The sequence below is a fragment of the Palaemon carinicauda genome, chromosome 4, assembly GCF_036898095.1.
Source record: "Palaemon carinicauda isolate YSFRI2023 chromosome 4, ASM3689809v2, whole genome shotgun sequence".
In the NCBI taxonomy this organism is placed as follows: domain Eukaryota; kingdom Metazoa; phylum Arthropoda; class Malacostraca; order Decapoda; family Palaemonidae; genus Palaemon; species Palaemon carinicauda.
Genome location: NC_090728.1, coordinates 192,319,481 through 192,341,159, shown reverse-complemented (window position 1 = coordinate 192,341,159; position 21,679 = coordinate 192,319,481). Strand labels below are relative to the sequence as shown.

The 21,679-nt window shown below is 40.4% G+C and overlaps 1 protein-coding gene across 2 annotated transcripts in view; it reads left to right on the top strand.

The window, feature by feature from the left end:
* LOC137640314 (intermembrane lipid transfer protein VPS13A-like) overlaps positions 1–21,679 on the top strand; it is a 158,496-nt gene that overhangs the window by 15,203 nt on the left and 121,614 nt on the right. For both annotated transcript variants that reach the window (XM_068372947.1, XM_068372946.1), the window contains exons 5-13: positions 7,888–8,029; positions 9,349–9,548; positions 10,480–10,654; positions 11,659–11,787; positions 12,062–12,206; positions 13,371–13,611; positions 14,880–15,107; positions 16,071–16,177; positions 16,931–20,996. In XM_068372947.1, the coding sequence (XP_068229048.1) occupies positions 7,888–8,029; positions 9,349–9,548; positions 10,480–10,654; positions 11,659–11,787; positions 12,062–12,206; positions 13,371–13,611; positions 14,880–15,107; positions 16,071–16,177; positions 16,931–20,996 (5,433 nt within the window). The remainder of the gene's footprint in view (positions 1–7,887; positions 8,030–9,348; positions 9,549–10,479; positions 10,655–11,658; positions 11,788–12,061; positions 12,207–13,370; positions 13,612–14,879; positions 15,108–16,070; positions 16,178–16,930; positions 20,997–21,679) is intronic.

Genomic DNA, 21,679 nt, shown 5'->3' with positions numbered 1-21,679 from the left:
CTCCAGGATGATTCATATTGCCGTCTCGTGGATTCGGTCTTGTATTCCTCTAGGAAGTCTAGACTTTTCTTCGAGATCCCAAACCTCTTCTTTGCGGCAAGGGAGAGAAAATCATGAGATGAAGGTCCTTGATTTTCGATGATGAAGCGAAGACAGTCGACTTCTGTACTTGTTGAGAGAGAACTGGGCCCGGGAGAGGGATCAGCTTGGGCTGCAGCTCCAGGACCAGGGGGTACCAGTTGCTCCGGGGCCACTTGGGAGCCACTAGGGCCGCTGTCCCTTTGAAGGTTCTCAGTTTGGAGAGGACTTTCAACAGAAGGTTGGTGGGAGGGAACAGATAGATCTTGGACCATCTGTTCCAGTCCAGTGACATGGCATCCACTGCTTCTGCTTTGGGGTCCTCGTACGGGGCTACGTACAGAGGAAGTTGATTGTTGTCGCTCGTTGCAAAGAGATCTATCTGAAGTTCTGGGACTTGGAGAGAGATGAAGGAGAACGATCTTGCGTCTAGAGACCATTCCGACTCTATCGGGTTTGTCCGAGATAGAGCATCCGCTGTCACGTTGCGGAATCCTTGTAGGTGAACTGCAGACAGGTGCCACTTCTTCTTCTCTGCCAGACGGAAGATTGGGAGAAGCACCTGATTTATCTGGGGCGATCTTGAGCCTTGGCGATTGAGACAACGAACTACCACCGAGTTGTCTAGGGTTAGACGGATGTGGATCGAGGGCGGCGGGGATAACTTCTTCAGTGTTAGAAGGACCGCCATGGCCTCCAAGATGTTTATGTGGAACATCTTGAATAGTGGAGACCAGGTACCTTGAACCTGTTTCTGGTGGGAGTGACCTCCCCAACCTTCCAGTGAGGCATCCGTGTGGATGTTGAGTGATGGAGGAGGGTGTTGGAGAGGAATGGACCTTTTCAGGGCCTTTTCTTCCGACCACGGCTTTAGGAGGCGTCGCAGTCTGTTTGGAAGCCGTCTCTTGAGGTCTCTCCGAGCGATGGATGCCGAGCGTCTCCAGACTCCCGCGGCATCCTTTAGCTGTGCACGAAGCACTGGGTTTGTCACTGAGGCGAATTGTAGAGAGCCTAGAACTCGTTCCTGCTGTCGTCTTGAAATGCGTTTGGATTTCAGTAGTCGCTTGACAGACCCTGCTATTTCCTTCCTTTTCTTCTGGGGGATGGAAAGGCGGTGTGACTGAAGATTCCAGTGGATTCCCAACCACTGAAACTTCTGAGCTGGAGAGAGGCGAGATTTTTTCTCGTTGATCTTGAATCCCAGGTGTTCTAGGTACTGGGTAACTTCGTTGCAAGACTTTGCACACTCTTCGGGCGATGGAGCCCAGACTAGCCAGTCGTCGAGGTAGGCCATCACCTGGACGTTTCTTAGGCGGAGTTGTTGTACTATGGCATCCGCCAGTTTTGTGAAGATCCGAGGGGCCACGTTGAGGCCGAAGGGCATGGCCCGGAAGGCGTAGCTTTTCCTTTGGAGTCGAAATCCTAGGTAGGAGGAAGCGTGATGGTTCATTGGAACGTGCCAGTAGGCATCCGCCAGGTCTATAGAGACCGTATAGGAACCTTGAGGCAGAAGGGTCCTTATTTGTTGAAGCGTCAGCATCTTGAATTTGTTGTTCGCTATGAACTTGTTGAGGGGGGATAAGTCCAGAATGACTCTGAGTTTGTCTGAGTCCTTCTTGGGAACACAAAACAGTCTCCCTTGGAACCTGGTGGACTTTACCTTCCTTATCACCTTCTTGTTCAAGAGGTCTAGAACATATTCTTCCAGAAGGGGGGTTGATTGTTGGAAGAATTGCTGGAAGATTGGGGGTGGTTGAGTCCAACTCCAGCCTAGACCCTTCTTGACGATGCTGTGCACCCAGGGATCGAAGGTCCAACGATCCTGGAATTGGCGGAGTCTTCCTCCCACCGGAAGCACTTCATTGCTTCTGGTGTCCCGAGGACTTGCTGCCTCGGCCACTAGCTCCCTTTCCTCCTCTACCTCTGGAGGGACGGCGAGATGCGTCTTTGCTTGCACCCCTGAATGAGCCTCTACCTTTGGCACGAAAGGTAGTTGATTGTTGCTCAAAGGCAGGGGTGAAGACCGGTGACTGTGACAACACCGGTTGGGGGACCAATTGAAAGGTCTGTTGTGGTTGGGCAACCACTTGGGAGGTAGCGGGTCCCGGAAACTGACGTCTTTGCTGACGTTGCTGGGGTTTTTGCTTTTGGGGTTTCCTCTTAGGCTGAGGTCCGTCGTCCTGAGAGGGTTTCCTTTTCCTGGACATGCCCCACTTGTGGAGAAGGTTCCTATTCTCCGTGGCGGCTCTGTCAGTGATTTCCTTCACAAGGTCAGAAGGAAAGAGGTGTTTTCCCCAGATGTTGGAGGAAATCAGCCTCCGGGGTTCGTGTTTCACGGTGGCACCGGCAAACACGAATTCACGACAGGCTCTTCGAGCCTTTATGAAGTGGTACAAGTCCTTCATTACAGTCAATAGGTGGGATTTGGAGAGTACCATGTAGTGGTCTGGTACTCTAGTGTCACAGGCCATAACTTCAAGTTGGACTTGATGAGAAAGAGATGCCGCAAGCCTCTCCTTCGTGTCTTGTTCCCGACGAAGGAGGTGATCGTTGAGCTTAGGGAGGTCTTCATTAAACTGACGTCCGGCGACGTCAGGATCGAGCCTTCCCACGACGAAAGTATGTTGAACATCTTTCCAGTGTCGAGCGTCAGGGGGGGTCACTATGGAGAAGGGTCTGCACTCCTCCAATGCAGGGCAGGGTTTCCCTTCATCCGCCGCTTTAAGGCATGCAGCTAAGGCCTTTTCCAAGAATGGAAGAACCGCAGTTTCAGGTGCAACGTAAGTAGGGTGCTTCTTGCTCAAGGCCGGAAGCTTAGAGCAGGTAAAGCCTCTACTCTTGAATGCGGAGGCTAGCATAGCCTGGGCCTTTGCGAGATCGAGCACTATCTCTTCCTTAGGTTCGGTCTCTTCCTTCGAGGCAGGTTCGGAACGAAGCCGGACGTAACAGTCCGGGTAGGCCTCAAAGTTTGGGAAGAACTCCACATCTTCCAAAGGGACCGTGCCGATCTTATCACTGACAAAGATCCTGCCGGTCGCAATAACCATATGCTCTGCATACCTCCACGGGTTGGCATGAGAGCAAGCGGGGAGATCCTTGACCGAAATCTTCTTCGGTTCTCTGGATCCTATCATCGACCTGATGGACTCCTGGTTCTCCTTCAGCCTGTCGTCCATGACGGCTCTAATCAGTCGGATCAATTCTTGAGTGGAAGAAGAAGGATCTGGAGTCGAGGAGGTAGACGGAATAGACATTTCCGTCGGTGTAGGAGTAGGAGGGGGGATGGACGGGGGAGCGACCTCTTGCTCCGACTCGGCGTATTCCACCTTGTCTTCGTCATCTTCGGCTCCTTGAGCCATAAGCGTTTTCTCCGTGTCTTCCGAGACATCCGAAATCTGTCCGTCATCTTCGGAATCCAAACGACACTCGTGCATGGACTGAGCCATGACTACATCAGGTTCCACCGTAATTTGGACAGTGGGGATCACGTCTTTGGGTACCACTGAGTCAGGGGAGGCCTTAGGGAACAACAGTGACCTCAGTTCTTCGGTGGCCAGGTACGGTCCGGTAGCATTTTTCTGGAAGCCACGCACCCACTTGCGCAGCTTTTCACGAGAAATGTCTCTAATCTCCGCTGAGGGAGGATTATGGAAGGCCTCAACTAGGTGAGCCTGACAGACCGTACAGTTCAGTGGATTCCAAAACTTCAAATCCCCTTTCTTGTCTGCACAAGGGGCGTGAGTCCTGCAAGCCGTATGCCCGTAAAACTGCGGGCGTTTCACAGCGCAGAAGGCGAAATCACACTTCGTCTGCTCCTCCTGTGGAAGAAAGAGAAAATGAGTATGGGGGAGTCATAAGAATGGCTCTTAAAGTAAGTTAATATTAATTATTAATTTTAACTTAATGAAAGGTGTGATGCATAGAGAATGAAATAGTAAAGGAGAACATGCTCCATGCATCCCGCCCGGCTGGTTACCATAAGCTTGGTCCCTGGATAATCCGAGTGACCGAGGGCACCGGATATAATTCCTTAGAGCTCCAAGTATTTTGGAATTCCATGGGAAATTCCAAGGGCAAGATTGGGACCGAGATCATTCGGTTCCAAGTTAAGGGCCAGAAGGCCTCTTTTTAAAGGTAACTGCTTCTGGCAACCAGCCGTGCTAAGATGCACATAGCATGCTGGAATTAGAAGAATGCAAAGAGACAGCATGCTCACTAACAGAGCAGTACCAGGTACTGATCTTAATAGTAGAAACAGTCTATCTGTTTGCGATATAGGGCTATCATTGTCCTATGATAGCTACAGGAAGGGGGTGCAAGTATTCTTGACGCCTCCGGGGCATCCGGCAAGCCGCCGGCATGCCGGAGCTCGCTCCAGCGTAGATTCTGGCATTAGGACAGACAATGTTCAAAGTCAGTCAAATACCAGGATGGCGGCCGCCGGCACAACGGCGGCACGCCGGCAGGGAGCGGCGGCTCCGGCAGTCGGAGGATGCCGGATTGGTGACTGGGATAAGGATGGTTAAAGCTGCACCGGGTTGCCGGCAGTATATGCCGGCACTCCGGCGGCCGACCGGCAAGCGGACGACGAGCTAGGAGGAGGAGAGCCGCCGGTAGTAGCCGGCGGCAGCCGGCAGTCCCTCGGTACACGGGGGGCTGGCGGCAAGGTTAGGAAGAGTCACCGAGTAGGAGGCAGGTATGCCGACAGTAGAGGCGGCAAGAGACCGGCACCCGGATAGGGAGAGAGACAGGGGGGAGGGGGGAAAGGATGCAGGAAGTACCATCAGGACTCCAGACATCCCTCCCCCTCCCTGAGAGGGTGTACCCATGATAGAGGCAGGCTCTAACATCCAGGAGCAGGGGTCACTAGGGACCGGGAGCAAGGTAGCCCAAGGGAGGGCTAGGGAACACCCAAAGGGGGGGGGGGAGACTCCCATATGCAGAGCTATACTAGCAACTAACCTTATAGGACACTATGAAGGTATATGTACCAGAGCGGACTGCACAAGGAAGCTCGGGTAGCCCTACTATTCCACCCTAAGGAGGAGTTGTAGGACAGGGGACAGATGGGTATAAACTAACCTAAGCATAGGCTAGGCTATACAAGAGATAGGTGGGGAGGGAGAAGAGAGAAGTCTTCCAAGGAAGGGTTTCTGTACCAGAGCGGCCACTAGGGAAAGGGAGGACACTCCCTAACCTAAGATCAGGCAGATCAGCTAAAACGGTGCGAGAGTACAGTTTCAGCATGGAACAGAGAAACCTTCCTAACCTAACCTAGAGCAGGGCTAAGAGTCCTGAACTAGGAAAGGAAGAAGACATATCGCTATCGCAGGACAGTCATAGACTATCCTAGCCATAGAGGTAGGGCTAGCCTAACCTCACTCTCGGACGCAACCTTAAAGGGGGTTCATTCCTTTAGGGAGGACTGAGAGGCGATATATACTCTATTAGACAATTGATCCCTTTACTCAGAAAAGGAATCAAGGCTAAATAGAGGGAATGCCAAGGCAGGGGATGAAGGAAGCATATAGGGGTCCTATCATTAGGTTAGGCTAGAAAGAGTCACTGACTAGCCTATCCCCTATATGGTCCCTGAAGGCGAAAACATTTGCATCACTGTCAAAAGTATTGTAAAATAATGCCACTATCTTCATAACTTAGCCTAGGATCACTGATAAATCATGCATGAACACTTGTATGTAGGCTCCTGGCCTGGGGGCTATAGTAGCCGACTGGTAAGAGGTCAATCGATGACCGATAAAAAGCGTCTAAACACGATATAAAAGTTCCTAGCTATGAAGACTAAATAAACTAATGTAATCGATTAGTAAATAAGGCCGGAAACGTTGTTGTGGCTAACTAAATAAGACATGCATAACAACAACGACGCCATAAAATGGCGGGTCCGGTAGAGGCACAGCTCTGCCACAAAACAGCAATTATCTCGAAAAGTAATATTTACTGTACGGCCAGAGCTTAATTAAACAATACTGGAACCTTGTACTCAACTTTCCAGAAGAAGGCGAGGCTGAAGGTAACGACATAGCGAAGATGCAAAACGATAAAGTTAACACAGGGAAAATCCGTCTAAGTAGGGCAGCTACTAAACAAAGGATGAAGACGGGCGTGACGTCATTAGAGCAATGGCGTCCGTTTGTTTACGTCTCGAGTATCAGTAGTAGCCACGAGGGAGATTAGCTGTGGAACGGCTCCCAGCTATTCTCAGTCCTTACACACCGAAGCATTAACTCTGTTCGGGGTGAAGATAGCTATGTGGCGCGTTCAGACATGCGCGTCCCCTGTTGTATTACGATGTCTTAAAGGGAAACCTTTGAGATACTCGCTCCAGAAGTTAGAATTCTGTGATAACCTGTGGTTAAATTCTCTGGGAATATCTTAGTAGTCTTATACCCAAGGAAGCTACCAAAAAGGAACCTTCCATCAGGACGCCATGGCTTGAGCCCAAAAATATATATATATATATATATATATATATATATATATATATATATATATATATATATATATACATACACATATATGCATTATATATGAGTCTAGCTAGGATTGAAAACTGGATGAAATTTGAAAATATTGATAAACATTTCTCTGAAAAGAACAAATTCGAAATTTTAAAACAGCTTAGAAACAACAGGAATGGACAGAGGAGGAGTACAAAGTACCCATACATTTATTTATAAATAAGTAATAATTATTCAGTGTCCATTCTTATATTATAAAAAGAATTTATCATCATTCATTTAATGTAATTTTCAAACAATTCTTGAATTTGGTGTTGACTCAGTGGTTACTGATTAGTATTGGATAGAGAAGCTTGTTTTGAAGTACGTATAGCAGATCCAAACTGCAATAGAGATATCTTATTATTAGAAACTGTTTTTTTTTATTCTTGGTTAGCTGATGCTATTAAATATGTATTTGTATTGTCTAATGCACCAATTTAAAACAAATACAGTACGTTAGTGTGAAAATCCTTAGTAAAATTGCATTGTCAGCAATAATTTCTTATTAGAAACTATTTTTTTTGTTCTTGGTTAGCGGATCCTCTAAAATACGTATTTCTATCGTCTAATACACTGATTTAAAACAGATACAGTACAGCAGTGTGAATTTCCGTAGTAAAATTGCAATGACGGCTATAATTTTTTCTTAATTGTTGAAGTAGACTTGGTATATATTTACCTGGGTAGGTCCTAAAGAGTTGGACACAGAAGTCCCTCATGCACCACACTGAAGAAGTGCATCCCTTCAAATCCTTACTTCACGGCAAGTAACCAAACATATAGTGAAGGAAGGGATGGCACAGGTGATGGGCAAGGCTAAACCGAGGGTTCACTTCGGAGCGAGGTGTACCAGGAATTTCTGTGTCCAGCTGTACATATCAATAGCTTTAAGGGAACTGTAGGTAATCCCATTTCAGACCAGTATGCTGTGGTTATTTGTGGATGAAAATGAGTTTTTGTCTGAAAACTTTAATTGTGACGCAGTTCCGGTAGGCCCTGCTGCTTCCTCCGGTGCCTTAGATGACCACGGAGGTAGCAGCAGTAGGGGATTCAGCATTATGAAGCTTCATCTTTGGTGGATAACGGGGGGAGGGTGGGCTGTGGCACCCTAGCAGTACCAGCCGAACTCGGTTGAGTCCCTTGTCAGGGTGGGAGGAACATAGAGAGAAGAGGTCCCCTTTTTTGGTTGTTTGATGTCGGCTACCTCCCAATATTGGGGAATTGCCTTGGTATATGTATGTATGTATATATGTAAATTTAACTGTCAAATTATTTTGAATTGTAGGTATGCTTTACAATCGAATATGGAACAACCTAGAGCTTCATATCAACAATGTTCATATCCGCTACGAAGACGCTCATTCCTGCTCCAGACCATTAGTGATTGGATTTTGCCTTCAAAGTTTATCTGCTGATACTACCAATCAGTAAGTATTATTATTGTAATACTTTTCTATTTGTCCAATTATCAAGTTTTACAGGTTGTATGCTCGTTTTTCTTGGGCCATAACATGACTTTAAGAATTAACTTGTAAAGCTATGTGTTTTAAGTTTGTAAAAAAGTCTAGCAAGATCAAAAGAAAATTAAGCAAAGAAAATTAAGAAAGGAAAGACCGAACTTCAAAGAATTTCGTGAGGGTACTCGCAACTAAAATATAATCTTAGTAACTTTAAATCATGTGAATATTTACTCTAGCATCAAGGATTATATAAGCTTATAGTAGGCTGAAAACATCTCTGCAAGCTGTGAAGATTATGAATTGACATAGCTCAAGTTATGTAACCTCCATAATGGTTGCTGGGAGATTACTGTATTATTTAAAAGTTAGCATACCAAAAGGTTTATTCATGCATTTCTGTCGGCCCCATAGGAAAAGTGGTTTGAAGCAAACATAGCAATGCTCCTATTCGAAGAGACACATGATGGCCTCTCTGCTTTCTTGTATAATTTGGATGGAATTAATACTAAAGATGGCTTCTTTCTTCCTAGTAAAGAATTTCTTTCTTTAATCAGACCTGAAAAGGTTAATAACTGGTGTCTTCATTCTGAACTCCTGTATATTGCATACTTTATCAGGAGGGATTTTATTCAAGATTTTGCATCATGTTAGGGACCAGAAAATCTTTGATTAAAGTATTTTCTCTGAAGCACTTTCTACAATGGCTTTTAAAACTGTCACTGACACATCTCTTGTGTTTGGGTCACTATTGCAACAAAATGTTACCCTTAATGTTTTGGATGTAAGCTCAAGCATTTTTTCTTGGAGTTTTTATCATTAATTGACTTATGTGGCTTTCTAACCACTCGAGTTCATCTGCTGATTATATTTTTTAAAACTACAAACGTTATGAAAGTGACCTTATAGATATACAGTGTAAGGAATGTCTTGGGTTAGAGAAATTAATTATGAACTTTCCACACACTCATACACAGAGAGAGAGAGAGAGAGAGAGAGAGAGAGAGAGAGAGAGAGAGAGAGAGAGAGAGAGAGAGAGAGAGAGAGAGTGTGAGTTGGAAAGCCCAGAATATCCTTTTCCAAGTATACAAAAATTCATGAATTAAACCGATATTATCGGGTAATTTTTTTGTATCATTATTAATTGTAGACATCTGTAGATTCTTTGATAAAGCAAAAATATAGCAGTTATTTTATACAAAATAATTATCTAATACGTCGCTTGAATGATTTTGAACCTATCAGTCTGATTGATTACCTATAAGTAATGATTTTCTCTTATATTTCAGCAAATGGAAAAAGGTGCATGTTGACGGAAATGCCACGACAATCAATAAGGTCATTGATTTTGTATCTGCTTCATTGTACGTGAACCCTGGAAGTGATCGTCAGAGACTAGTCAAACCTCATATTAGTACGGAACTCTGGCACCAGTACTTGGAACAAGGGCTCAACACCTTTTCAATAAATGACGAGCCTTTTCAATTTGGTGAGTCAGAAGAGGTCTTTTCGTGTTTATATTTCCAAGGTTTGTAGTAGTTGGTTTTCAGTTCAAGCAAAGTAAGAGATCCAAGTTTTTGTACCAATATTTTTATGTGGATGTGGTTTACTAAAAGGCTCGCCATGTCAGTCTTCATAGACATACAAAGTATTATCAATTATAAATAAGAGCTGATGCAATTACAAAAAAAAATGTTAGCAAAAGATAACTTGAAATTAGATTTTGCATACTACTAGGGAAAACAGATTGCTAACAATTCATTGCTTTATTATTATGTATTTATTAATCTATATTGAATACATGTTTCAGTTTTAACGTAATACTGTAGAATGAATATTAACATGCAATAAATTAGTTCTACTGTGTTGTGTTATGAAAAGAATTTATGTGGGTAAGCTTTCCTTAATCTAATCATCTGGAGTACTGTAGACTATTCATATCAATTTATACTTGCTTTATCCCTTTTACCCCCAGGCTATTTGGAACTTTCCAACCCTTAACCCCCAGGTGTTTTTTTTTTTTTCAAACACTTTTTGCAATATATATATTTTAAATTGCTCTAACAGCCTTAATTTTCATCATAGAGAGGTCAGGTTTGTCTCATTCTTTTGGAAAATGCCTGAAGTTTCTCATAAAGTTATAAAAAACATGCAAAAAAAAATGTAAATGGCAGTTTTTTGCAAGGACGTACCAGTACGTCCAAGGGGGTAAAGGGATGAGTTTTGTGAAACGTACCAGTACGTCCATTGGGGGTAAAAGGGTTAATGTGTTTCTCTATCAGCTCTTCTTCTTTAGCAAACTTTCAGAAATTATCTTGTGTTGTGTGAAATTAAGATATTATAACACTAAGTAAAAGGTTTGAAATGAATGTGTATATTTTCGTTATGGAATTCACTGAAGTTTCATTCAACTTCCACAGTTTTACAACCTGTAAGATGTAAAGTAAAAATGAGGCAGCAAATGAAGCGGGAGGCAAGAGTACCGGGACTCCTAGTGGATGCAGTGATAAAGGATGCTGCTTTAACTTTTACCCGTCAACAGTATTTGGCGCTTACCGAATTGTCCGAGGCATTCATCACCATAAATATAAGCAGGTAATTTTTTTTTCTTCAAGATTTTAATCTATTTATATATTTGATTATTCCTAATTACTGTGGATCCAAAAAATCTTAATATTGTTACTTTATTTTAGCATTATGAACCTCGGCAAGAGTATTGAGTAATCTTCATTATGAGTGAATTTAGATAATAAATTCTCAAGATGTTTTATTAAATCTTCCCATGGTTATTAGACTTATGAAGCTCTAATATAAATTTAATAAATTTGAAATAAGATTGTCCTAGAGTGGCCTTTTCATTGACATACAAAACTGAACCCCTCTAGTGATCCCAATACGAGGAAGCGTGCAGTTTAAGGTCATAAATATGCATGTTGCAAGGGAATACTTGAATGATTATTATGCTCCCATATTTCCTGCAAATCATGCATATACCGAGTACATGGAAACTGAATGACTGTTACGTGATATTCCTTATTTAGTTATGCTGGATAATTTGTTGTCGGACATTTTTCACACTACTATATTGTCGTATGTGAGGAATGGGTTGCGTTTGGATGGTATGGTAAATATGAACATTTTCATTGTCCCTGTTGATTATTAGTTAATGCTAGTACAATATCACCGTGCATAATGCTAATTGAGGATAAAGTACTGTATAAATAGGGATTTCCATAACTTTAATTCCTTTAAGGTGCCCCTTTTATTAAGGAAAGTGTTTCTGTAAACTTTGTTATTAGAATGCACTGTAAGAGTCTGCCCTCATGTGGAAGAAATTTGTTTATTATAATGATAGAATTTTCAAGTTGTGAAGTAACATCCACATGAAATAATAATGCTACGCACACTCATTTTTTCTTTTGCTGTACTACAGTAATTGTTGAAATATTATCCCATACAGTATATTATATCTACTAACCTTAATAGTATTGTCTTTCTTATCTTCCTTCATTATTCACCACTGTTCATATATAACTAGATCTGCCTTTTGTGACTTTACATTATTAAGGACCCCACTTAATGTATTTTCAATATTCCAGACGTTTCTTGAAATATCGGCCCGAGGTCCCTTTGAAGCGTCATGCGGTAGAATGGTGGCAATACGCGATCAATGCTGTCATTCGGGAACAAATTCGTCCTTATTCATGGGACTGCGTAAAGAAACACAGGTACAGTAAAGTCGTTTTTAATTTTTGTGTAGTTTGTAAGAGAATGATTTAATCATAATCTTAAGCACTTTTTTCATTGTGCACATTAATTTACCTTGTTCAATATATCTATTAACCTTCTCTATTTTAATACTTAAGATTTCTTGCGTATTTATTATGAAAAAAGTTTATGCACGTGGGGACTACTGTCATCAAATATCCAAGACTGTATTCAATATTCCTAGATAAATAATAGTGTATGATAATATATTATCCTGTTTTTCTTTTTTTGAAGGTCGTTGTATAACGAATATGTAACGGTCTACAAAAACCATCTGTTGGAACGCCACTCTGGTGAGGAAGAAGCTGATCTACTAAAACTGGAAGACGCACTCAATCTCACTAACATAGTCCTTGGTCGAATGCATGCCAAAATATTAGTAAGTTTTCACATTTTGTCGTATACTGTACTGTACCTTATATAGAATAGCACAGCAAATGTATTGTTCATTTGTACTTTATGGTATATATGGTATGTAGTATAGTTAGAGTCATCTTCATATCATCAAATGGCATTGAAGATATATTTTATAGACTGTAGTACAGTATGATGTAAAAATATGAAAAATGACGGAAATGGTTGATTATATATGAAACAACATATGCTAAGGGAAACTTCATCGCTACCATAAATTGAAGGAAAAAATGCCATATGGGTATCATAGGAAAGGGAAGAAACCTGTTAACAAATCTTAGACGAAGTAGAAATTTCTAATACCTTGAAGACACTCTAGACTGTGAATCATGGACTAAGATGGTGATTAGAAAAAGAGTAACTACCTTCTTATGGTAGAGTTCACTTGCTTGAAGGTACATTTACGCACACTATTTTATCTTATTTTTCGTCCTCTTGTTTTTATAGTTTATATATATAATAGATCTAGTTTAATGTTGTTACTGTTCTTAAGATATTTTATTTTAATTGTTCATTACTTCTCTTTTAGTTGATTTATTTCCTTGTTTCCTTTCCTCACTGGACTATTTTTCCATGCTGGAGCCTTTAGGCTTATTGCATGCTGCTTTTCATATTAGGGTTGTAGCTTAGCTTGTAATGATAATAATAATGATAACTGGGTAAAATACAAAGGGGTAGCTGAACCACTGGTAAATTAAGACATCCCTTTAGCAATGCACACGTAGAGCTGTGATAAGTATTTAAGTCATACGCTACTCTGTGCTGTAGAAACATGAGCTTTAATTAAGAAAATTGGGGTTTTAAAAGAGTTTTGATAGTAGAATGCTGTAAAAGGGATCAGAATGTTTCAAGATAAGAAATTAAAATTTCACTAACAATTGCATTTCTCTCTTTTGATCTTAATTTCACTAACAATTGCATTTCTCTCTTTTGATCTTAATTTCACTAACAATTGCATTTCTCTCTTTTGATCTTAATTTCACTAACAATTGCATTTCTCTCTTTTGATCTTAATTTCACTAACAATTGCATTTCTCTCTTTTGATCTTAATTTCACTAACAATTGCATTTCTCTCTTTTGATCTTAATTTCACTAACAATTGCATTTCTCTCTTTTGATCTGGGGTAGATATCTCAAGATGAACCTAGCCGCATTCTCCCTGTCAAGTCAACTAGCGAAGGATGGTTTTCATGGTTATGGAGCAGTAACGCTGAAAACGATGATGGCTTGGGTGTGATGGACATCGTCGGAAACCAAAGAAAGAACGGCGTCCTTGCAAGCCTCACGGAAGAAGAGAAACAGCAACTTCATTCAGCCCTTGTGCAACTTGAATCACAAGGAGAAAATGATATTCACAAAGATGATATTGGTAAACATGAGTTTCTATTATTAACAATACCCATTTGATTATAAGGAATCAGTAAATCCTCAGGATTGAATGTAAAACTAATCATCATCACCATCATCATGACGCAAAGGGCCTCAGTTATATTTTGCCAGTCATCTCCATCTTGAGCTTTTAAATCAACACTTCTCCATTCGTCATCTACTCCACGCTTCATAATCTTCCGCCGTGTAGGTCTGGGTCTTCCAACTCTTCTAGTGCCTTGTAGAACCCAGTTGAAAGTTTGGTGAACTAATCTCGCTTGTGGAGTGGTAGAAAAAAGAAAGTTTTAGGGAACGAAAACTTCTATCTAAATAGCATGGCACTTCCCCCAGTTTTGGTGGGTAGCCAACATCAGAAGAAACAAAATGGGGATTTTTTTTTATCTTTGTTCTTCCTTACCTGAGGAGAGACTTGGCCAAGGTTGGTTGGTACTGCTAGGGTGCCACAGCCCACTCTCCCCACATCTTCCATCTGGTTTATTTAAACTTTTAATTATATCAGAACTGGTGAAATTCTCTTGAAATAAGTCCTGGATAAAGAATCATTTTTACTATGTATAACTTTTAGAGGCCAGCAAAGTATTTGCTACGTTCAGTCACTCGCAGTTTTTTTACCATAAGAGATAATACTGTAATATCCAGAAATTTTAATTAAAACTTGTTATCATTGTGATAATCATTATATCATATTGTTAACCCTTTTACCCCAATGCTATTTGGAACTTTCCAACCCTTAACCCCCAGGTTTTTTTCTTTTTCTAGCATGTTTTGCAATATTTTTTTTTTTTTAGATTACGCTGACAGCCTTAATTTTTGTCATAGAGAGGTCAGGTTGGTCTCATTATTTTGGAAAATGCCTGAAGTTTCTCATAAAGTTATCAAAAATATGCAAGAAAAATGCAAATAGCAGCTTTTTGCAAAAACGTATCGGCACGTCCATGGGGGTTAAGGGATGAGTTTTGTGAAACGTACAAGTACGTCCATTGGGGGTAGAAGGGTTAAAGTCTGGTTAAGATGATAAGCTTGATTTCAAATCCATTTCATTATGATTAATTTGATACTGTATAAAGGTACAAATTATAGATGAATATGTAAAATTATTATATACCTTTGATAACCTCCCTTGTTTAAAATTTTTGCAGTGGTTTCTGATAGTGAAATATAAAAATGTTCTATTAGAAAAGCAGACAGGACATACCATAGGTAACAATTTGTATGTATTTCCTCAGCAAATGCATATTTCTGTTTCAGATCACAAAATATACCTCTCTCTGCAAAATGTGAGCTTAACTCTAAAAGACGAAGTACACGACATTGCCTTAGCATCTCTATCGGGATTCGTCATAAGTGCCGAGAACCGATATGGAATCAGATACCAAAAGCTTTCCGCCAAAACGGAATCGTTTAACTTGGAAGCTTCTAATATGGAGCAAGAGCTAGTCTACGTTTTGAAACTGGTGGACAATACACCCTCCGCTGGTAAGAACTGACATACATAAGTCTTTTTATAGTTTATATATGACATATCTGTTTTGACATTGTTAATAGTTGATATAGGACATATCTGTTTTTGATGTTGTTAATAGTTTATATAGGACATATCTGTTTTGACGTTGTTAATAGTTTATATAGGACATATCTGTTTTGACGTTGTTAATAGTTTATATAGGACATATCTGTTTTGACATTGTTAATAGTTAATATAGGACATATCTGTTTTTGACGTTGTTGATAGTTAATGTAGGCCATATCTGTTTTTGACATTGTTAATAGTTAATATAGGACATATCTGTTTTTGACATTTTCAATAGTTAATATAGGACATATCTGTTTTGACATTGTTAATAGTTAATATAGGACATATCTGTTTTTGACATGTTAATAGTTAATATGGGACATATCTGTTTTTGACGTTGTTAATAGTTTATAGAGGACATATCTGTTTTGACATTACTGTATTACTGTTTTAGAATGATTTATTGTTAAATTGTTCTCATCATTTATTTATTTCCTTATTTCCTTTCCTCACTGGGCTATTTTTCCCTATTGGAGCCCTTGGGCTTATAGCATCTTGTTTGTCCAACTAGGGTTGTAGCTTGGCTAGTAATAATGATAATAATAATAATACGGTACAGTAGTGTCTCTCAAAAGACGATTTTTTAACAAACTGCAGAAGTCTTCTTTGGTATGTGTTGGCCATATGGACAAATTGTGACAGCACCATGAGAAGTATTATGATCTTGACTTTTTGTCTATTTCCAATACTGTCTATAATAGCTTCATGGACCTATGTTTGTTTGCAGTTTCATTTATTAGTACTTCTCTAACTTGAGCAGGACAGACTTGCCAAGATCAGTCTTTTCACCATAGAAAATAATTAACTCTAAGATTATTATTTTTTTCTAAGTGTCTTCCAATTATATTTTACTTTCACCTTTACAGGTTATGGTATTGCTTTTTCAGTCGATCTGGAATGTAATCCGTTAAATGTGTCGTCTGATTATGCTCTTACATTAAAGTTAGACCCACTTGAAATCATGTACAACCAAGTAAGTAGCCTTGTTTTGGTATGCAGTACAATTTTTGTAATAATTAAGACTTTTATTTGTTGCTAGCGACTAATGACTTCTTGTTACAGTACAGTACTTGCTGCACAGTATTTCAACATTTATCAAGTGATATTACCCAGTATTTTTCCATCATTTATCAAGTGACATTACCCAGTATTTTTCCATCATTTATCAAGTGACATTACCCAGTATTTTTCCATCATTTATCAAGTGACATTACCCAGTATTTTTCCATCATTTATCAAGTGACATTACCCAGTATTTTTCCATCATTTATCAAGTGACATTACCCAGTATTTTTCCATCATTTATTATTTTCAGTTTTCTTCTGGAAACCCTGAAATTTTCTGATTGTTTAATGTCGGGGGATTCTTATGAAAATATTAATTAATTATTTGTAAACTGTAAAGTTCTTTTTCTGATATGCATGCAAGATATTAACAATTGGAAGTAGCATTGACTGCACTCAAATAAAAGCTTGCAAAGCAAAACCATTCCTTCAATGTTTACACTGTTTTGATAGAAGGTTTAGCATAAGCAGTACACACTGCTAAATGTGGCGTGGTACCTAATTGCCATCTGTCTTGACCAATTTTGTTTAAATTGGTTAAATTGTTTTGTTTACAATAAGATCAGAAAATTTACAGGTTTATAATTTTCTGATCTCATTTTCAAAGATCTTATTACTCCTTTTAACAACTGATAATCAAGTCATATCTTCTCTTTTTACAGCATGCATGTGGAGAGATAGTGTCCTTCTTTCAAATACCTCAGAGAGAATATAGGGCCTTAGAAGATGTCGCAAAGGATGCAGTGAAAGATGTCGTGCACAATGGAAGAGCAGCGTTGGAGTATGCCATTGCAAGGCATAAAACCGTTAATCTCGATATTGATATCAAGAGTCCTTATGTTGTCTTGCCAGAACATGGGTCAATACAGAAAGGTGGTAATGTGTTAGTGCTTGACATGGGTGGCTTAAAGGTGACCAGTGAAATTGGGGGTCAAACGGTAGATTTAGAAGAAGCAACAAGGATGGAGCTGGAGGAGAGATTATATGATCGATTAACAATCACGGTTTCGCAGCTTCAGGTGCTCTTCGCCGACTCTGGCGATGAATGGAGAGTCCATAGAGTTAGGGATGATTCTGATTCTCATTTGCTTCCAAGAGTTAGGGTCAAGATAGATCTTGCCAACAGTATACACCCAGAGTATAGACAACAACCTAGACAAAAAATGGATATTCACATAACGCCTCTGAAACTCAACTTGTCCGACAGTCGACTGGGTCAGTTAGTGGAATTTGCCCATCATTTGCCAACGTTACAGACTGGCATGTTTATCCCTGATAGTATGGACAGCCTGTACAGAACACACTGTAAGTTAGAGCTACAGCACTGCCTGTTAGATTCGACTGTATCTGAATTGCGTGGTATAAGAAACTGCCTCATTGATAGGGTAACCGAATTAAAGTTAGTTCCTGACTGCGCTGATGACCACTCAACTCCTCCCTTGCTCAGACACGTCAGACCGCTTTCGTCTGCCGACACGATATCGCAGACAAGCCTGGAACTTGAAAAATACTTCTCAGCTTCAGACAACAGTGATGATGAAGGAGGAGGTTGGAGCAAACCAATGGATCTACCTGGATTTGAAGATAATACTTCTCCACAGAATATGATTACCATCCTGTCTCGATTTTGTATCGATGAAATAGTAATTGGCATATCACGTTCTAGTGACCATGGCGACAGGCCTTATTTGATGGTTAGAGCTACTCATTTAGTTGTGGAATCGGCCATGATGGATTTTGGACCGGCAGTTCAGGTTACTCTTAGCTCCATTCATTTTGTCGATAAATATCATCACAGCCCTACAGGAGAATATTTAGAACTCATATCTTCACCTCAGAAAGGAAATATTGCGACAATATTGTACCGAAAAGTTCGAGCTAATTGTCCAGATTTTAAAACGCATTTTCATTCTTGCGAACAAAGTCTAGTCTTTGATTTTGCAACGCTAAATGTTGTATGGCATAAAGGATCTATCATAACCCTTACTAATTTTATGATAATGCTCGTAGCAAAGCTAGGCCATATAGATAATCACTTTAAAAAGCTTAGTATTCCCAATAGTTTTATAGAATGGCTAAACTCAGGCGTTGAAGATCCACCAGTTCCCTCAGGGGCAACTAAGTTGTCTTTAGCAGTACATTTCAATTCACTTAATTTAAAACTCTGTGATAATGAACTAGACTTCTTACAGGCTAAGGTTGGAGGCTTGCAAGGAGAATGTGTTTTCAAAGCTAATGAGAAAAAAGTCCTTCGCATCTGCCTGTCTGATTTAATTGTTGACGACATGTCAGATATTACTCTTCACTCAAGAATAGTGGAAATTGAAGAGGATCGTGTTTTTGACATTAAACTAGTTCACTTTAGTCCTGGTCATAAAGGAGTGGAGGAAATTGATACTTCACCTCATGCTGTGAATCCAGATGCTTCTTTGAGAATAAGAATTGGCCGCATCCAGTGTGTGTTCCTTTGCAAATTTTTAGCGGATCTTCAAAGGTTTATGGAACCTCTAATGAACAGAGAAGGAACTCAGGCTATTCTCAAGTATGCTGAAAAGGCTACAGAAGAAAAAATTGGGGAGCTGGTGTCAGGAAGAAAGCTTAGTCTTAGTGTTGATATACATGCTCCAACTATTCTTATACCTCAGAAATCTGATTCTCCTAGTTTATTAGTACTTAACCTAGGGGATTTGAAAATTGACAATTTGTTCAAAGCAGCTCCTTGCGGTACAGGGGGAGCTATAGAAAATGTCTTAATAGAACTAGGTCCTGTTCATGTTTGTCGTGCTGTGATGACTCTGGGAGGCGGGCTCGAGATGCAAGAAGATATACTGGAACCCGCAACACTAAGGGCAGATGTCAAACGTTCTTTAATTCCGCAGTGTCGAGACCTTCTGTCGTGGGATGTCAGTGTTCACATGGGAGCCTTATGTATCAACCTTGGACAACGGGATCTAAATACCATATTGGCTGTGTTAACTCAGAACAAAGCTGAAGCTCAATTTTCAGATACAAGTATCCATTCTCAGCCTTTAACGCCCATCGACCTCGGCACGCCTGTCGTGGGGAGTGATGACAATATGGGTAAACTGCAAGCCTTTTTAACTCATTCAATTGACATTTACAGAATAGCTGATGCACTTGTATCCTTAGATGGACTTACAGTGACTTTGTATACTGATATGGATGAAGTTCTCAGTTCACCCGTTCGGGATGCCGCGAGTGCTTTGTGTCGATTGGAGGTCGGGGAGATTGAGGTTCATGGAGATATGAACAGTGATCATAGTCTAGATATGCGATTAACTCTTCACTCGTGTGATTTGTATGATGTAAGAGCTGACAATAATCATATCATCAAGAAAATATTTGGTCAGTACAACAGTGAAGCCCGAATGACCTTTGGCAAATTCAGTGTTAGTGTACCTCCTATGATGGATATTATGTATAAAGTAAGCCCAAGTGGTGATGCTGCCATTGAAATTAGTGTGGAAAGAACTAGACTTAATGTGTCAGTTGGCTTTGCCTTAGCTTTATATAAATATATTAATGATGCTATTCCAAGTACGGCAAGTACTAGCGGTGGAATTTTAAATCCAGGTTTTGTCGGAGACCTAGGCACAACTGTCGATGGTGTGCGAATTATACGCCGACCTCCCAGCTCTGTTGACAGCACAAGCGGTTACCTCTCTACTGTAACAAGCAACACGGATGACCAGAAAACTTTGTCTATATCCGTTAAAGTCAAAAGGCCTGAAGTGGTTCTGTTTGCTGATCCCGAAGAACACGTCAGTCGGGTAATTGTAGTAAGGTGTGAAATTCTTTTGGATTATTCACGGCATCCTGGGAACGAAAGCTTTCATGTTTCTCTTGATGGGTTCCAGGTATTTGCTTCAATGTACTCACATCATGGCCAGAGTCCTTATGCAGTTATGGAGTCATTTGATATTGAAGGATTGTGGGTCTTTCGCAGTGTAGAGGAGGGAGTCAGGGCAGAGATTAAGATGTCAAATGTTCAGATACATTTGAATCCTCCTGTAGTTCATCTTCTAATGGACGTAGCTGAAGAATTGAGCTTAAGTTTGCACCCACAGATGATGCCTTTCAAGTTACAGCTTCCATCTGCGGATATGGAAGATCTTTGGTCACCAAAACATTTAACTGCCACCATATCGCCCACACACCCAGACGAAGAATTGTACATTAAGCCGGATTACCCGTCAACCAAGCCGCAGCAGAAATTAGCCGTTAAATTACCAATGATATCCGTGTCATTTGAAAAACAGTCACTCAAGTCTGCAATACCTGTACTTCTTATGAAAGTGGCTCTCACTGGGGAGATTAATGACTGGTCTAAGTTAATGTATACAAAAGCGGATGTTAACCTTCAGCTATCCTGTTACAATGAAGAGTTCGCCTCTTGGGAGCCTATAATTGAGCCTATCATGGAGAAGAATCAGTCGCAAAGACCGTGGGAAGCTCTGGTTCGCACGGTGCAGAGTCGGGCGCAGCCAATTGGCATCAAGCGTAACCATCCCAGTCCTCGTTACGATTCCATCGACAGCAATTCTACAAACAACAGGAGTAGTTACATAAGTTGCACCGTTGACGATGACTCCGACTCCTCGACGGATGAAGAGTACCAAGATAATGAGATGGTGGTTCTTAAGCCTCACGCAACTTCTAATAAGATGAAGAGATCCAACACCAAGAGATCAACTGGAGATCTAGCAGGTAATTTTATGTTTATAAGGTGTGTCCATACACAATTTACAAACCTGTTCAGTGTACAACTATAAATGGGTAAAGGCATTGAGTAATCGAAAGAGCTACTGATTTCTTTTCACACAAATGTTGCCTATTAATAAGGAAAGCCTAGTTCTTGCTTTCATTTTTATCATCTAGACATACAGCGCATTAGTAATTTTTTCTTTCCAACTTTTTAATTGTTCATCGCACAATAATTGAAGTGTCATGGTTAAGCTTATTAAGGCGGCATATTTTTTCATGTACTCTTATAGTAATCATCATTGCACAAGTGACATGGCCTTAGATTTACCAATATTTTTACATTTAAATCCCTATTTATATTTGTTTGTGACATATAATTACACTGATATTAATCCCTTAACTAACCACCAAAATAATTTCTAGGGGGATGCAGAAAATATTGCCATAGCCTCTGTACCATGGTCTTCCACTGTCTTGAGTTAGAGTTCTCTTGCTTGAGGGTACACTCGGGCACACTATTCTATCTAATTTCTCTTCCACTTGTTTTGTTAATGTTTTTATAGTTTATATAGGAAATATTTGTTTTTAAATATTTAACTTAGCCGGTGAATATATAGCTGCAACTCTGTTGCTCGACAGACAAAAACTGTACAAAAAAACTCGCCAGCGATCGCTATACAGGTTGC